Below are 14,572 nucleotides of genomic sequence, written 5' to 3'. Positions count from 1 at the left end.
AAAAAAAGCTTAAAAATACATCTTCCCCTCCAAAGAAAACTAGGAAATAAACAGTATATATAATATAATATAAAGTTGGGATATATTTACACCATACATAAAAACTTAGTTAAATTATATCTTTAATAACTTTTTATAAAATGTAACAGCAGTTAATTTCATATATTCTTATGAATTAGATTATGCTACAAACAATTTTAAAATTATTTAAAATTTTATCTCATCATTTAATTGTTATGAATAATATAATTTGATATTTAGAAATACATAAATTTTTCTTACTGAATAATATATTTATAAAAAATTAAATGATGTCAAATTTGAAAAACATTTTATTATGATAACATAAATAAATTACGTGCTTCAGATTCTAAATCATGAATATTATGTCTTTGTGCAATCGATTTCTTGATCAAATAATTTGAAAATTTTCAGAACTTGTGTTAGGAAAAGATTAAGCCTTTCACAGCAGATCCAACATTTCTTTGACAGCAAGCAATAGCACGATGACTGGTGCAGGGAGGTATCCAGACTTCTTCAAAGTCTTCCTTCAAGAGCAGCAAAGAATAGTAATTTCTTCATATACTTTCTGCAACGATAATAGTATTGGTGTTCTTAGATTACTAATACTTAGATTTACTGAAAATAGTAAGAGTTATAACAATTTAGTTATATCTCTATACAAAAGCAGTGATGGGATAAGCAATAATTACAGGAGAAAAAATTACTAAAACGAAACAGAGTGTATTTTTAACAGTTGAATATCAGTATTAGGACTGGACATACCTAACTCAAGTATACTAAACTATACTTAACTGTAATTTTAATAAACTAAAAAAACTGAACTACTTAATATAATATATAAACTCTATTATTTAATAGTTCAGTTTTAAAAAATTGAACTGTATCAATTAACTAATAATTGAACTACTTAATGGACTGCAGAGAACTAATTGGTAAAACAGTGTTTGTTTTTGTTAGAAATAATAATACTTTCTTGGAAGTGTTGAGTTTGTTGGGTTAGAAGAACTTATTACAAGATTTTTTTCTTCTGTTCAAATTTTTCACGTAGTCTTTATTGTAGATATTTTATTTTGAGTTAAATATTATTTTTTGTTTGTTTTTAAGATAAATTATATATTTCTAGAATTTATATAAATCATATAAATTATTTCTGAGATTAAATGATAAAAATAAAATATCTCTGCAATATAATAAAATAAAAATAAAAATTGTGAGATTAAATAATAGATAATGGATAATAATTAAATAATCAAATATTGAATAATTTATATTCTTATATTAAAAACCTAAATGATTTGGAACTATAACTATTAAGAAAGTAAAACATGAAAATCCAACATTATAGATAAAAATTACATTGTCTGAATAAGTAATAATTCAAAATTATAATGATAGGCATTAAATAAAATATGCAAAATATGTATAATAAAATGTTATATCTCTTTATATATTTGTATATATAATATAATTTTTAATTTATACATAATCTTGAACACATGTTTATAAATAATGAAAAAAAGTATTAAGGGTTCATATTTTATAGTTAGAAAACTTAAAATTTCTCTGATTCACAATTTAGGAAAATTGGAGACGAGGGAGTAATGGAAAAACCATAATTGGAGAGGAGGGAGTGAGAGAAAAACCACCCAAAGTTAACTGAACTGAAAATCATTTAAATTCAGTTTTTCAAAACTGAATTACAAAATAGTATATTTAATTTTTAGTAAAAATAAATTAATTTTTTTAAGTATAATATAATATAATTATCTATAATTCAGTACATATAAGTTATTTTCGGCCATTTACCTTATCATTCTAAAGATTTCTTGCATATATATATATATATATATATATATATATATATACTACTTGGCACATGCTTACTGTTGTTGGAATTCAATTCACATAAACTGTCCGAAAGAAAGGACTACTACCCCTAAAGAGTATACTTCTACAAAATACAGTGGAAATTCTCTTTACTGTTAAATGTTGAAGACTTGATAGTCTCAAAAACTATAACAATCCAATGGTTTTAAGGGAAATTATCAAATAATTTCCAAAATGATTAGAGTTCCTTCACCACCCTCTTCACCCCAACCTTTGGCTTTTTGCCTATAGGCTGTTATTTGATACAACATTCTCAATGCGAACAAATCATTGATCATTAGAGCACTTCTGAGATTGTAACCTTTCCATCTGTGGAGATGGAGATTGTTTCCCTTTTGAATCACAAATTGTGCATAATCAATGGTCTTTGAAGGAGGAGCAAAGATGTTGCTGGGAGGTGCTGGGAGTAGTGATGCCAAAATCCTGGCAACCTCATGCATAGTTGGCCTCTCAGAAGGGTTTCCTTTTGTGCAAAGAAGAGCAAGCTGAAAGGTCTTCTTAACATGGGTCAGATCCATGCAGGTAATAGACACCTCAGGATCCACAGTCTCCATTATAGTGTTGTTATCTGCCTTAGATAATATCTGCAAGCCATGTATGAGTTCTTTTGCATACACAAATGTGTTTGGTAAGACAGAATCATTAGAAAAAAAAATGCAGAAAGCACTTACCAAGTGATGCAAGTTGGAATCATTATCCACTGCTTTCTTTTCTGTTAGTAGCTCAAGTAGAACAATACCAAAGCTATACACGTCAGATTTTTCATTCAACCTAGAACTTCTGGCATACTCAGGGTCAATATATCCTATTGTCCCAACCACAGATGTTGATGCATGTGTTCTTGTAGTTGACAAACATTTGGCAATGCCAAAATCAGAGAGACGAGCTTCAAAGTTCTCGTCTATCAGGATATTTGAGGACTTAATATCCCTGTGAATAATTCTAGGATTGCAGTCATGATGGAGGTAAGCAAGTCCTTCAGAAGCTCCCACAACAATCCTCAAGCGTGCTTTCCAATCAAGTTTTACCGTTTCCAAGGGACTCGTTAGAAAAGAAAGTTAGGCCATAAGAACAATTTTAAGCCACTTTCATACAGATTTACCTTAAAAATAAGGTTCAATTGTAAGTAAATATACCATGTAGAAGATCCCACAGAGAGCCATTCTCCATATAGTCATAGAAGAGAAGATTTCCATTATGAGTTAGAGCATAACCATGCAAAGTGACAAGATTCCTGTGTCTGATGCCTTCCAATAGTTTCAAGTTCTGTCTCAAACTCCCTTAAGTTGTGTTGATGCTGGTTGTATAGTCGTTTAATTGCAATTGGCCGGGAATTCTTCAAAACACACTTGTACACGGTACCTGAGGCACCATATCCTACAATATACTTCTCACTGAGATTCTCAGTAACTCTCATGATATCATCAAAGGTGTGGATGGCCAAGCCCATATGAAGAATTACAAGTATGGATGGCCCTGAAGAGAAGGAAGAGAAAGAGAAAAACAAATGAGAATTTCGCTCACATAACAATACTAAACAGTATCATCTTGAACATACCTTGTTCAGTTCCCCTGGATCCTTTAATCAATTCCATGGATTGGGTTGATCTGTAGAGAGCAACAGTTACCATCGCCAATAATATGATGGTACCAACTATGAGACAAAGAACTGCAGCCCGCCCTTGAGAAAACCACTGAACAAAGAAGTACACAATAAGGTCCATTATTAACATTGTAGTCAGATAAATTTTACCCCTCACAAACCAATCCTATGTATAAATATAATCATCATACATATAATTGTAACTATCAAGTCATCTCAGAATGTCACACACCTCTGGATTTTGGTACGTAAGGATCACATATGGATCCTAACCAATTTCCGCATAACAATGGATTTCCAATAAAGCTGCAACATATCACATTACAAGTCGTTGATAAATGAATTAAGAAACCAAGAAAATCCTACAGTTTCCCTCAATACCTGTCACCTGAAAACCGAGAGAAGTTCTTCATTAGAGGAATGACCCCGGATAAGTTATTATATGAGAGATTCCTAAGAAATGAAATAAAGCATTTAGACCAACCACTCAGACACAAATCTGAAGAAAATAATCAGAAAGGAGGCATTGGCTAGCTGCTAGGAATACACACAGGAAGAAGTTAAGACTTAAGCAATTTGTAACCTGGTCTGGAATCTTCCCGCAAATCATTGTTGTTTAAAATCCTATTAGAATTACAGTGAAACGAATAGTACGTTATTTAGAATATGAGTTGTTTCAAAAAAATCAACTAGGAAATACATCATTGCTTAACATACAGAGACACAAGATTCTGCAGCTGACCAATTTCTGAAGGTATACTACTCAACAGATGGTTGAATATAGCCAATATCTGAAACCTATGTTAGGCTATAAATCAGGTAGGTGATTATTGCTGGATCTGCCTAAAGCTATCCTGTGCTAATATTCCTCCTAAATATAGTAAATGCCATTGGTTTTAACTTTTTTAGGAGGAATATTAGCACAGGATAGCTTTAGGCAGATCCAGCAATAATCACCTACCTGATTTATAGCCTAACATAGGTTTCAGATATTGGCTATATTCAACCATCTGTTGGGTAGTATACCTTCAGAAATTGGTCAGCTGCAGAATCTTGTGTCTCTGTATGTTAAGCAATGATGTATTTCCTAGTTGATTTTTTTGAAACTACTCATTCTAAATAACGTACTATTCGTTTCACTGTAATTCTAATAGGATTTTAAACAACAATGATTTGCGGGAAGATTCCAGACCAGGTTACAAATTGCTTAAGTCTTAACTTCCTGTGTGTATTCCTAGCAGCTAGCCAATGCCTCCTTTCTGATTATTTTCTTCAGATTTGTGTCTGAGTGGTTGGTCTAAATGCTTTATTTCATTTCTTAGGAATCTCTCATATAATAACTTATCCGGGGTCATTCCTCTAATGAAGAACTTCTCTCGGTTTTCAGCTGACAGGTATTGAGGGAAACTGTAGGATTTTCTCGGTTTCTTAATTCATTTATCAACTACTTGTAATGTGATATGTTGCAGCTTTATTGGAAATCCATTGTTATGCAGAAATTGGTTAGGATCCATATGTGATCCTTACGTACCAAAATCCAGAGGTGTGTGACATTCTGAGATGACTTGATAGTTACAATTATATGTATGATGATTATATTTATACATAGGATTGGTTTGTGAGGGGTAAAATTTATCTGACTACAATGTTAATAATGGACCTTATTGTGTACTTCTTTGTTCAGTGGTTTTCTCAAGGGCGGGCTGCAGTTCTTTGTCTCATAGTTGGTACCATCATATTATTGGCGATGGTAACTGTTGCTCTCTACAGATCAACCCAATCCATGGAATTGATTAAAGGATCCAGGGGAACTGAACAAGGTATGTTCAAGATGATACTGTTTAGTATTGTTATGTGAGCGAAATTCTCATTTGTTTTTCTCTTTCTCTTCCTTCTCTTCAGGGCCATCCATACTTGTAATTCTTCATATGGGCTTGGCCATCCACACCTTCGATGATATCATGAGAGTTACTGAGAATCTCAGTGAGAAGTATATTGTAGGATATGGTGCCTCAGGTACCGTGTACAAGTGTGTTTTGAAGAATTCCCGGCCAATTGCAATTAAACGACTATACAACCAGCGTCAACACAACCAAGGGAGTTTGAGACAGAACTTGAAACTATTGGAAGGCATCAGACACAGGAATCTTGTCACTTTGCATGGTTATGCTCTAACTCCTAATGGAAATCTTCTCTTCTATGACTATATGGAGAATGGCTCTCTGTGGGATCTTCTACATGGTATATTTACTTACAATTGAACCTTATTTTTAAGGTAAATCTGTATGAAGGTGGCTAAAAATTGTTCTTATGGCCTAACTTTCTTTTCTAACAGGTCCCTTGAAAAAGGTAAAACTTGATTGGGAAGCACGCTTGAGGATTGTTGTGGGAGCTTCTGAAGGACTTGCTTACCTCCATCAAAACTGCAATCCTAGAATTATTCACAGGGATATTAAGTCCTCAAATATCCTGATAGACGAGAACTTTGAAGCTCGTCTCTCTGATTTTGGCATTGCCAAATGTTTGTCAACTACAAGAACACATGCATCAACATCTGTGGTTGGGACAATAGGATATGTTGACCCTGAGTATGCCAGAAGTTCTAGGTTGAATGAAAAATATGACGTGTATAGCTTTGGTATTGTTCTACTTGAGCTACTAACAGAAAAGAAAGCAGTGAATAATGATTCCAACTTGCATCACTTGGTAAGTGCTTTCCGCATTTTTTTTCTAATGATTCTGTCTTACCAAACACATTTGTGTATGCAAAAGAACTCATACATGGCTTGCAGATATTATCTAAGACAGATAACAACACTATAATGGAGACTGTGGATCCTGAGGTGTCTATTACCTGCATGGATCTGACCCATGTTAAGAAGACCTTTCAGCTTGCTCTTCTTTGCACAAAAAGAAACCCTTCTGAGAGGCCAACTATGCATGAGGTTGCCAGGGTTTTGGCATCACTACTCTCAGCACCTCTCAGCAACATCTTTGCTCCTCCTTCAAAGACCATTGATTATGCACAATTTGTGATTCAAAAGGGAAACAACCTCCATCCCCCACATATGGAAAGGTTACAATCTCAGAAGTGCTCTAATGATCAATGGTTTGTTGGAGAATGTTGTATCAAATAACAGCCTATAGGCAAAAAGCCAAAGGTTGGAGTGAAGAGGGTGGTGAAAGAACTCCAATCATTTTGAAAATTATTTGATAATTTCCCCTGAAACCATTGGATTGTTATAGTTTTGTAGACTACCAAGTCTTCAACATTTAACAGTAAAGAGAATTTCCACTGTACTTTGTACAAGTATTAGTCTTTAGGGGGTAGTCATCCTCTCTTTTCGGACAGTTTATGTGAATTGAATTCCAACAACAGTAAGGATGTGCCAAGTAGTATATATATATATATATATATATATATTCTTATGTATGTGCAAGAAAACTTTAGAATGATATGATAAAATGTAGATTTTTTTTAATGTTTCGATTAGGATTAGGAAAAATAACTGATTTGTGCTAAACTATAATTAATTATACTGTATTATACTTAAAAAAATTAATATATTTTTATTAAAAACTAAATATACTATTTTGTAATTCAGTTTTGAAAAACTGATAAATGATTTTCAGTTCAATTAACTTTTGAGAACTACACGGGTGGTTTTTCTCTTAGTCCCTCCTCTCCAATTATGGTTTTTCCATTACTTCCTTATCTCCAATTTTCCTAAATTGTCAGAGAAAATTTAAGTTTTTTAACTATAAATATGAACACATAATACTTTCTTCATTATCTATAAACATGTGTTCAAGATTATTATTATCTATATTATATATAAATTAAAAATTGTATTATATATACAACTATATAAAGAGATATAACATTTTATTATACATATTTTGCATATTTTATTTAATCCCTATCATTATAATTTTGAATTATTACTTATTCTTGACTATCTAATTTTTATCTATAATGTTAGATTTTTCATGTTTTACTTTCTTAATAGTTATAGTTCCAAATCATTTAGGTTTTTAATATAAGAATATACATTGTTCAACATTTGATTATTTAATTAGTATCCATTATCTATTATTTAATCTCACAATTTTTATTTTTATTTTATTATATTGCAGAGATATTTTATTTTTATCATTTAATCTCATAAATAATTTATATGATTTATATAAAGTCTAGAAATATATAATTTATCTTAAAAGACAAAAACAAAAAATAATATTTAACTCAGAATAAAATATCTGCAATAAAGATTACGTGAAAAATTTGAACAGAAGAAAAAAATCTTGTAATAAGTTTTTCTAACCCAACAAACTCAACACTTCCAAGAAAGTATTATTATTTCTAACAAAAACAAACACGGTATTACCAATTGATTCTCTGCAGTCCATTAAGTAGTTCAATTATTAGTTAATTTATATAAGTTTAGATTTTTATATAGTTTATATATGGTTTAATACATCATTTGGTTCTAACTTTTGGGGATTTGATTCAAAATGGTCTCACTTTTTGAGAAAGTTCAGTAAGACTTTATATTTTGTTTAAAAATGTTCAATTCGGTCCTTTTAGTAGACGTCGTTAAAAACTTAATGGTGCTGATGCCACTATGGTCAAATCTGAGTGAGGTCTTATGTTGGATGATTACGTGGCACTGTGAAGTGAAGTGAGTTGGTGAAAATATTTTAAAAAAATAAAATGACTTAATTTGGGTGGTAGGTTTAAGTGTGGGTTAAACCAAAATTACCTTTATCTAAGACTGATTTGGGGATTTCTCGGTAAAACATTGTGCTTCAAGTGTGGTTCCAGATAATTAGGGTTGGGAATTTGGGGATTTGGGGATTTCTTTTACTTATAATTAATTAGGGTTGAGATTTCCTTTTAATCACTTTTAGTTATCAATTTCTATTAATTTCTGAATTCTAATTGGATGCATTAGGTTTGAACCCTAAATTTAATTCACAAATGCTTGTTTCACACCTAAAGAACTCTAATAACAACTTTTTTCCCAAATCCTTTTCTTGTCTCGAACAAATCCAACTTGGGAGGGTGTTCTTCGGTCACGCGCGAGAGAAGTTTGCTACGGGGAGACACTCTTCTTTTTCGTTTCTGGTTCTGTTGTGGCTTCGTAGGAAGGGGGAGATATCATTCTTTGTCTTCTCTGTTTCTGGTTTGTTTTTCGCAGGAAGGAGAAACAAGTTTCGGTGGCAGAATCATCGTCAATCAAACAAAATATAATTAAACCCTAATCCCAAATACAACAACATCAACTTATTAGCCTTGATTAGGACCACTTATCTCACACACGTAAGTACCCTCTTCCAATTTAATTTTGAACGAATCACCAGCCAAAACCACTTGCAGCACAATGTTTTACCCAGAAATGCCTAATTTAACCCACACTTAAACCTACCACCCAAATTAAGTCATTTTATTTTTTTAAAATATTTTTTCCAACTCACTTCACTTCACAGTGCCACGTAATCATCCAACATAACATCTCATTCAGATTTGGCTACAGTAGCATCAACACCGTTAAGTTTTTAACGGCGTCCACGAAAAAGACCGAATTGAACATTTTTAGAACCTTATTGAACTTTTTCTAAAGGTTAGATCATTTTGAACCAAACCCCAAAAAGTTGATATCAAATAATGTATTAAACCTTTATATATTATATTAAGTAGTTCAGTTTTTGTAGTTTATTAAAACTACAGTATACTTTGGTTTGCCCAGCCCTCCTTGAAGCTAAGGTTCATTCGAAGAGCTACGAAGAGATTCTCGCAACGAGTTAATGATTCTGTAATTGCTGGACTAGAGGACTCAGTGCACGTAATCAAGTTGATTTATAAAGGAGAAGGAGATAATCAAACCGGCAGAAAGAAAGAAGAAAAGATCCAAGGACTGAGGAAGACGCGAACGGTTCTTAATCAAATGTAGAGACAAGTTTCAGAGAAAACTTCACGAAGCTTCCAAATTTATTTTTAGTTCTTTTCCCTTTTTCCTTTTTCTGTTTCTGACTTTCTCTATAAAAAGTGAAGTTTTGTAATATACAGGGTGTGAAGTGGGTGACACACATTGCACCTAGTTTAGAGTAATTAAATTGTATTCTAGAAGAGATTTTTGACTGGCTGATATTCTTTTGGAGGTTTAAGTTGTAGCTAGGTTAGGCGAAATGTGGGGAAGGAGGAAAATGTTTGGTTGAATTGAACAACCACATGAAATCCGGCTAAAACTTTGGTTGAATTTACCGAACATTTCTTTCGTTACTTCTGTTTTATTTTTCGTTTAGAATTTCTTGTTCTTCTTAATTGATTAGTAACTATTTAATTTTTACGGTAAAACATGTTTACCTATTCAAATACAAGGAATATTTGGTCCTCCATAAATGAAATTTGTATTCAGCAAACTCTCCCTGTAGTTGACCTCACCTGTCTCCGATCCACTGACAACGATCGGTCATAGGATACAATATGGATTCTTATTTTTATTTTCTGTGAAATTATCATTTTAAAAGTAAATATTATTAATTAATGTTGGATATTTATTCAACTGTAGGAATATTTAACAAAAAAAAAGCTAATACACTTATATCTAAAACTGTTGTATGTATTAAAGAATTAAAAGTGGTTTTGTTTTATCTGTTTGGTTTGTGAACTTGTTATATGTATGTTTTCTCTGTTTGTATATTTTATTTTATACATTTCACTGTCTTAGGATTATATTCTGTTTTGTCTTTTCATTTACGTCTTTATCATCTTCATTTTTTTAATTTATATTGCAATATTAATCTATGTTGAGTGCACATGGGTTGGGTTTGTTGTTTCTTTCATCAAGTCACAGGAACCATAATTATGAGCATATGCTATTGTTAATTTTGGGTGTGTTTCCCTTTTTTCTTCCACGCTTTAAGCAAAGAAAGACATCTCAAGAAGAGAGATGATGCCATCGTTTTATATAAGAATTAATACACTAAAGACCTACTCCACTCCTATTACGTCAAGACCATGATCACCGTAGAGTCGTTAAATTCACCTTAAATTTAGAACTGCAACTCGTAACCTCAGACAAAATCAATTCATAAAAATCTAATAACATACCGGTAATTATATATATATATATATATATATATATATATATATATATATATATATTAAAATTCTATAGTACTTTAGATTGATGCTATTCTCACACATAGCAGAAAAGTGCTCTTCAATACGGTTCAGAGTCTCCACACTGATTTTATTTTCATTAATTTTATTATACAATTTCTCTGCTCGTTTAGCAGCTGAATTTGCAGGAAAACCAAAACTAAGATAAAGAAACCATGAAGTAATCAAAGATAGCTACTTTGATTGAAACTAGAAAATCTTTTTTATCTGAAAACTGGAATGAATATTAACCTCGAGCACTAGGGGTTGGAGAAAATCCAAAGCAAGTATGACATTTTAAACTGTAAGGATTAGTTGTTCGTAGCAATGGTGAATAAAGCTCGCGCAGTTTGCAATAAAAATCAAGGTAAACCAAAAGTTTCAAAATTGGATGTCATTTACATTCAGTAAACTAACCAAGATAATCTCAAAAAAAAATTTTCAAATACATGGCACTCACCTCTTTTGGAAATTATTCACGTCGAGCTAGTGTCCACTGGATAGCTCCCTAGCACTCGCAAGAATGTAGCAAATTCCTGTTATGTGTATCCGTTTTAGAATATCTACTCAGTAATACTTTCAATATACTTTAAAGGATTAAATTAAAGCACACCTTTAGATGTCTTAGGGCATTTTGTGCATTCTGATTAGCCATTGATTCTTCAAAATCAACATAAAAAAGATAATCGAAGTACCTGTATAAGATAAGAACTACGGTCATAATAATCACTAACTATATACCTTTTTTTAAGACAACACAAATAATGATTTTAAGTTTTTAACTAATTAGTTTAAATGATGAATGTATTATAGAGTTCAGAAAAAGATAGCTATGACTTTCAGTAATTATACTTGGAATTGCTGCTATCATCTGATGCTCGTAGAGGTTGGTTTCGCAGATGTCGGCTTTCAATCTGTTCGAAAAACAAATGAACTACATAACTAGAAAAGCATGCTTGCTAACCTCCTCAAAAGATATAACAGGTGATGCGCCAAGAGAGACAACAAACCTTTGTAAGGTTAACCTGACGCAATGCAAAAACAGCAAGGGCCTTGAAAAGAACCCCAGGACCTCCTTCTAAAGAAAACACTATGCTTGTCTGACAAATCAAATAGCAATATTTAATATTGATTAGTACGCATAAAACCACTCAATGTAGGAATCCGAAGAAATATGATGTGTTCTATTCAATAATTTCTTCTATTTATTCTGGGTACCTTAAATGGCCTATCAGTGCCTGGAACTATAGGTTCTCGCGCTAACATTAAAAATCGAGTGACATTATCACTATCATCCTGCAAATGCAAACCTATTAGCAATGAAATCTACTAAGATTCGAAACTTCCAACAACAGGCGAGAGAGTTCATTATTTGAAAGATCACTGTGACAGAATCATGTAGAATTATAGTCACGAAAAAAACAACAAAGAAATAATATTTACTTTATAATGGCTTACATTTCCATGACACTTCTAAGATTTCCAAATTCTGCTGGAATAACTCCTGTCAAATTGTTTCTGCTTAGATTCCTAACAAAATGAATATCAGCTATCAGTAAGAAGAAATAGCCCATATTCCAAACATGGCTACGCAGATAACTCAACTTGAGAAGATGTTCCAAGTCACCAAGGGAAGAAGGAATGGATCCAACTAAATGATTGTTTGAAATATCCCCGTGGAGGAAATAATTTTTTAGTACAAATTTAAAGATGTCGTTGCAAAGAGATAACTTGAATAGTTCGTACTCACAACGTATCGAAATTACCAATCCGTGACAGTTCAATTGGAATAGCACCCTGAAGATTGTTGGAAGAAAGATTCCTGAGGATGACCATAACAACGCTGATGTTAAAACAATGAGAAAACAAGCATAAGTAAGTAGTAGATGTAGCATACTCGTTAAAACAATGAGAAAAGTAGAGAACTGAATTAAAAGAAGAAGCAAGAACAAAAAAGGGTGCTACGCCTAGTGACACTAAGCACCACTCAACTTAACTGTGGCTAGAGATAAAAGGATATTTATAAGATGGGTTTTGTTTGAGACTTGTATTCTTCTTCTGTGCACCCTTCATAGCTTTTTATGCAATTACAATTACAATTACAATTACAATCGGATTTCCATATAACAGAACATGAGTGGAGCTATAAAAATGATGGAAACGGCTTACGTTGCACGTATCTGCGTCAACTGTTCACAAGTAATACCTTTGACCAAATGTTTCCTCCTAAGGAGGGTGGTGATAATTAAAATGCTAATGATTCCTCCTAAATAAAGTTAAAACCAATGGCATATTCATACTATTTATACTACCTTATTAATTAGAAAATTATTAATTAGAAAATGTAGAAAGAGTTTATCATTAATAGTTTAATTTTTTTATTTTAAAAATTGAATTTTTTTTAGTATATAAAAGTTTAGTATTTTAGATTTTAATTGTGAAAATTAATATTTCAAAAGTAACGGTCGAATGTAGTTAAGAAAAAAATTTGAAAGATGCTTTTTTTATTTATTTTGTTAGTTGATAAAAACTATATGAAATAATGTAACAAGAAATCTATATCAGTGTCCCCAGTTCTTACATACATGACCCATTTCCCCTCAAACTTTATCTTTTTTATTTTAAATAAGTGAAACCCTTCTTTTAGAATTGTTTAATTAAATGACTCAAACTTCATCCACCTATTTTGTTTTACAAATTAAACCTAAATTTCTGATAATTGACTCGGTTCAACTGGCATAAATAGGTGGACACTCTAATTCACGTAATCTTGATCTCAGCTACCCATCTAATAGAATTGGCGAGAGGAATTAAAGAGGAAGTTCAAAACGGAAACGAATGTTTCCCGAAGCTGCCACAAAAAACAAATATATTACCATTATCTGCGTAGCTCCCTCTCGCCAATATCTGAAACCTATGTTAGGCTATAAATCAGGTATAGGTGATTATTGCTGGATCTGCTTAAAGCTATGCTGTGCTAATATTCCTCGTAAAATTAGTAATTCATTTGAGATGACAGGGACCGACGTCTTTCTCTTTCTTGTTTTTTCTTTTTGCCAGTTTCATAGGCATTGGATTCAAGTTCATGATATTATGTATTTTTTTTCTCCCTTCAATTTATTTAATTTTCCTATTTATCTCAACCCCACTCCCTCTTCTACTCTTATCCTCTCATTTATTTATCTTATTTGTTTGGTAATTATGCATCTCGTATTAATTATTTATTCTTTAACACTCTTTATGATTCATCGAAGGAATTCTACAATGCTTTGTTTTGATCAAATTTTGAAGTTAATTGAAAATAGAAAGTATATAATAATAAAAAATATAAAAGTATTTTGGTCTAAAAAGTAGAGTATGTTGACATTGGAAAGGTAAGAAGAGGTAACCATTTGTTTACAACTGATTGAGTGAATGAATTTGGAAGCAACATTTATAAGAATTAGTGTAGAATTTGATTGATGTGACATATTAAAAAAAATTAGTTTCAAATTTACTCTCACCTATCTTCAAATCTACTCAAATAAACAACAACAAAATTTATTTCTAAATCCTCTCAAATTCATTTAATCACTCTTCTCTAAATCCATTCAAGTTAACAAAAATTAAAGGTTGAAAGAAAAGGTGACAAAATTTATCAAGCAATTAAATAATTATCTGAATAGTGACATTCAACGTAAGTGTTGTTAATGAAGTCCAGACTTGTACCTAGTCTTAAACGCACACAATCTCCCACTATTTGTGGAGTCCCTAGAAGATCCCTTTCAGACGCAGTGCACACCCTGAGGCAGAGCCAAAAAGGTTTGCAGAGAGGCCAAGAAGAAAGAACTGAGAATAAGGAAAGTCCAAATTTGGTAAGCTACCCTCACTGCTCCACTTGCTTTTTAATACAC

The 14,572-nt window shown here is 31.9% G+C and overlaps 1 protein-coding gene and 1 pseudogene across 1 annotated transcript; one reads left to right on the top strand and one right to left on the bottom strand.

Annotated features, from left to right (window-relative positions):
• Positions 1-1,900: 1,900 nt before the first annotated feature.
• Positions 1,901-12,515, bottom strand: LOC108339444 (LRR receptor-like serine/threonine-protein kinase ERL1; annotated as a pseudogene).
• LOC108340530 (LRR receptor-like serine/threonine-protein kinase ERL1) lies at positions 4,765-6,993 on the top strand. Its single transcript, XM_052878348.1, has 2 exons — positions 4,765-5,755; positions 5,850-6,993. The coding sequence occupies exons 1-2, from the start codon at positions 5,443-5,445 to the stop codon at positions 6,335-6,337; spliced, it is 801 nt and encodes a 266-aa protein (XP_052734308.1). The 5' UTR covers positions 4,765-5,442; the 3' UTR covers positions 6,338-6,993.
• Positions 12,516-14,572: the final 2,057 nt, after the last annotated feature.

The sequence above is a fragment of the Vigna angularis genome, chromosome 5 (assembly GCF_016808095.1).
Source record: "Vigna angularis cultivar LongXiaoDou No.4 chromosome 5, ASM1680809v1, whole genome shotgun sequence".
Classification (NCBI taxonomy): domain Eukaryota; kingdom Viridiplantae; phylum Streptophyta; class Magnoliopsida; order Fabales; family Fabaceae; genus Vigna; species Vigna angularis.
This window is presented reverse-complemented; position numbering and strand designations above follow the sequence as displayed.